The 1,220-nt window shown below is 62.0% G+C and overlaps 2 protein-coding genes across 2 annotated transcripts in view; one reads left to right on the top strand and one right to left on the bottom strand.

Annotated features, from left to right (window-relative positions):
* The window catches only part of VDBG_07773 (predicted protein), a gene marked incomplete at both ends in the record, with an annotated part of 1,059 nt that extends 784 nt beyond the window's left edge, over window positions 1-275 (top strand). The window contains one exon of the mRNA XM_003002268.1: window positions 11-275. Within this exon, the coding sequence (XP_003002314.1) occupies window positions 11-275 (265 nt within the window). The remainder of the gene's footprint in view (window positions 1-10) is intronic.
* A 365-nt stretch (window positions 276-640) lies between these two features.
* VDBG_07772 (proline-specific permease) overlaps window positions 641-1,220 on the bottom strand; it is a gene marked incomplete at both ends in the record, with an annotated part of 1,544 nt that continues 964 nt past the window's right edge. Inside the window, one exon of the mRNA XM_003002267.1 lies at window positions 641-1,118. Coding sequence (XP_003002313.1) covers window positions 641-1,118 — 478 coding nt within the window. The remainder of the gene's footprint in view (window positions 1,119-1,220) is intronic.

Raw genomic sequence — 1,220 nt, 5'->3', positions numbered from 1 at the left:
TCGCGCACAGGACGGGCTCGCGGGCCCTCGCGGCGGCGGCGGCGTTGTGCCTGTCCGTGCTGCCGTGGACGCGGCTGCTGATGCGCCGGCGGCTCGACGCCGAGATTGCGCGGCTCGCCGACGAGGCCGACGCCGCGAGGGCCACGCAGGAGGTGAGCGCCGCGCAGGAGGCGAGCGCCAAGTGGCTCGTCGACCAGTGGGGGGTGTACAACCTGGGCCGGGGGGTGCCCGTGCTGGTGGCGGGGGTGATTGGGGTGTTCAGCCTGGTGTTGTGAGCGTGCGCTTGGATCGTATGGATGGATGTGGTCGGTGGGTTGTTTGGCCGTTCAGGAGTGTTGGCTTCTACATGACTTTGGTGATTTGGACTTGACGGCTTCTTGTCATTTCGTGTCCTCATTTCGTCTTGTCATGTCTGACTGACTGCCTCTGTCACAGTCTCATAGCACCATGTAGACATCAAACGGGCATTAGGTAAAGGGTATCATTTTGTCTATATCCCGCCGTCTATGCAATCGTACACCATTTTGACTACCCGTCGCTCAAAAATCAAATGCCAGTCATTATAGTGCCAGCAGACGAACTGTCTGTGGTCGAGAACCGAAGATAAGAACCGAAAACAAAAAAACCGGAGAAAATTCTCCTACAGGTCATAGCGTCCCTTGACGAGGTCAACCTCGGACAGCTTGATAGGGCGTCCGCGGAAGATGGCCTTGTGGACGACGAACAGGACGAGGAAGAGGAGCAGCGAGATGTAGGCGGCGAAGAAGTCGCTCGTGCTCCAGTCGATGAAGACGGTGAAGCCGTTGGTCAGCAGGATGAGGACGATGAAGAAGAGGCCGAACCACGAGAGGTAGGGCTGCAGCGGCGCGGCGTAGGGCAGGGTGGCGCGGTCGATGCCCTGGAGGCGCAGGGCGGCCTGGAAGCGCAGGTGGCAGACGCTGATGCAGGACCACGAGATGAAGCCGGCGACGGCGACAATGTTGAGGAGCCAGCCGAAGACGACGCCGCCGTCGGCCGACAGGTGAGGAAGGCGAGGAAGCCCATGGCGGCGGTGACGGCGACGGCGTAGTGCGCGTGCCGTGGCGGTTGGTGCGCGTGATCCACTGGGGCGCGTGGGCCTCGGAGGCGAGGGCCAGCAGGATGCGGCTGCCCGAGTAGACGTTGGAGTTGGCGCCGAGAGACAGCGTCAGGAGGACGGCGTTTGATGATGTCGGCAGGAC

Source organism: Verticillium alfalfae, genomic scaffold (genome assembly GCF_000150825.1).
Source record: "Verticillium alfalfae VaMs.102 supercont1.10 genomic scaffold, whole genome shotgun sequence".
NCBI lineage: Eukaryota > Fungi > Ascomycota > Sordariomycetes > Glomerellales > Plectosphaerellaceae > Verticillium > Verticillium alfalfae.
This window is presented reverse-complemented; position numbering and strand designations above follow the sequence as displayed.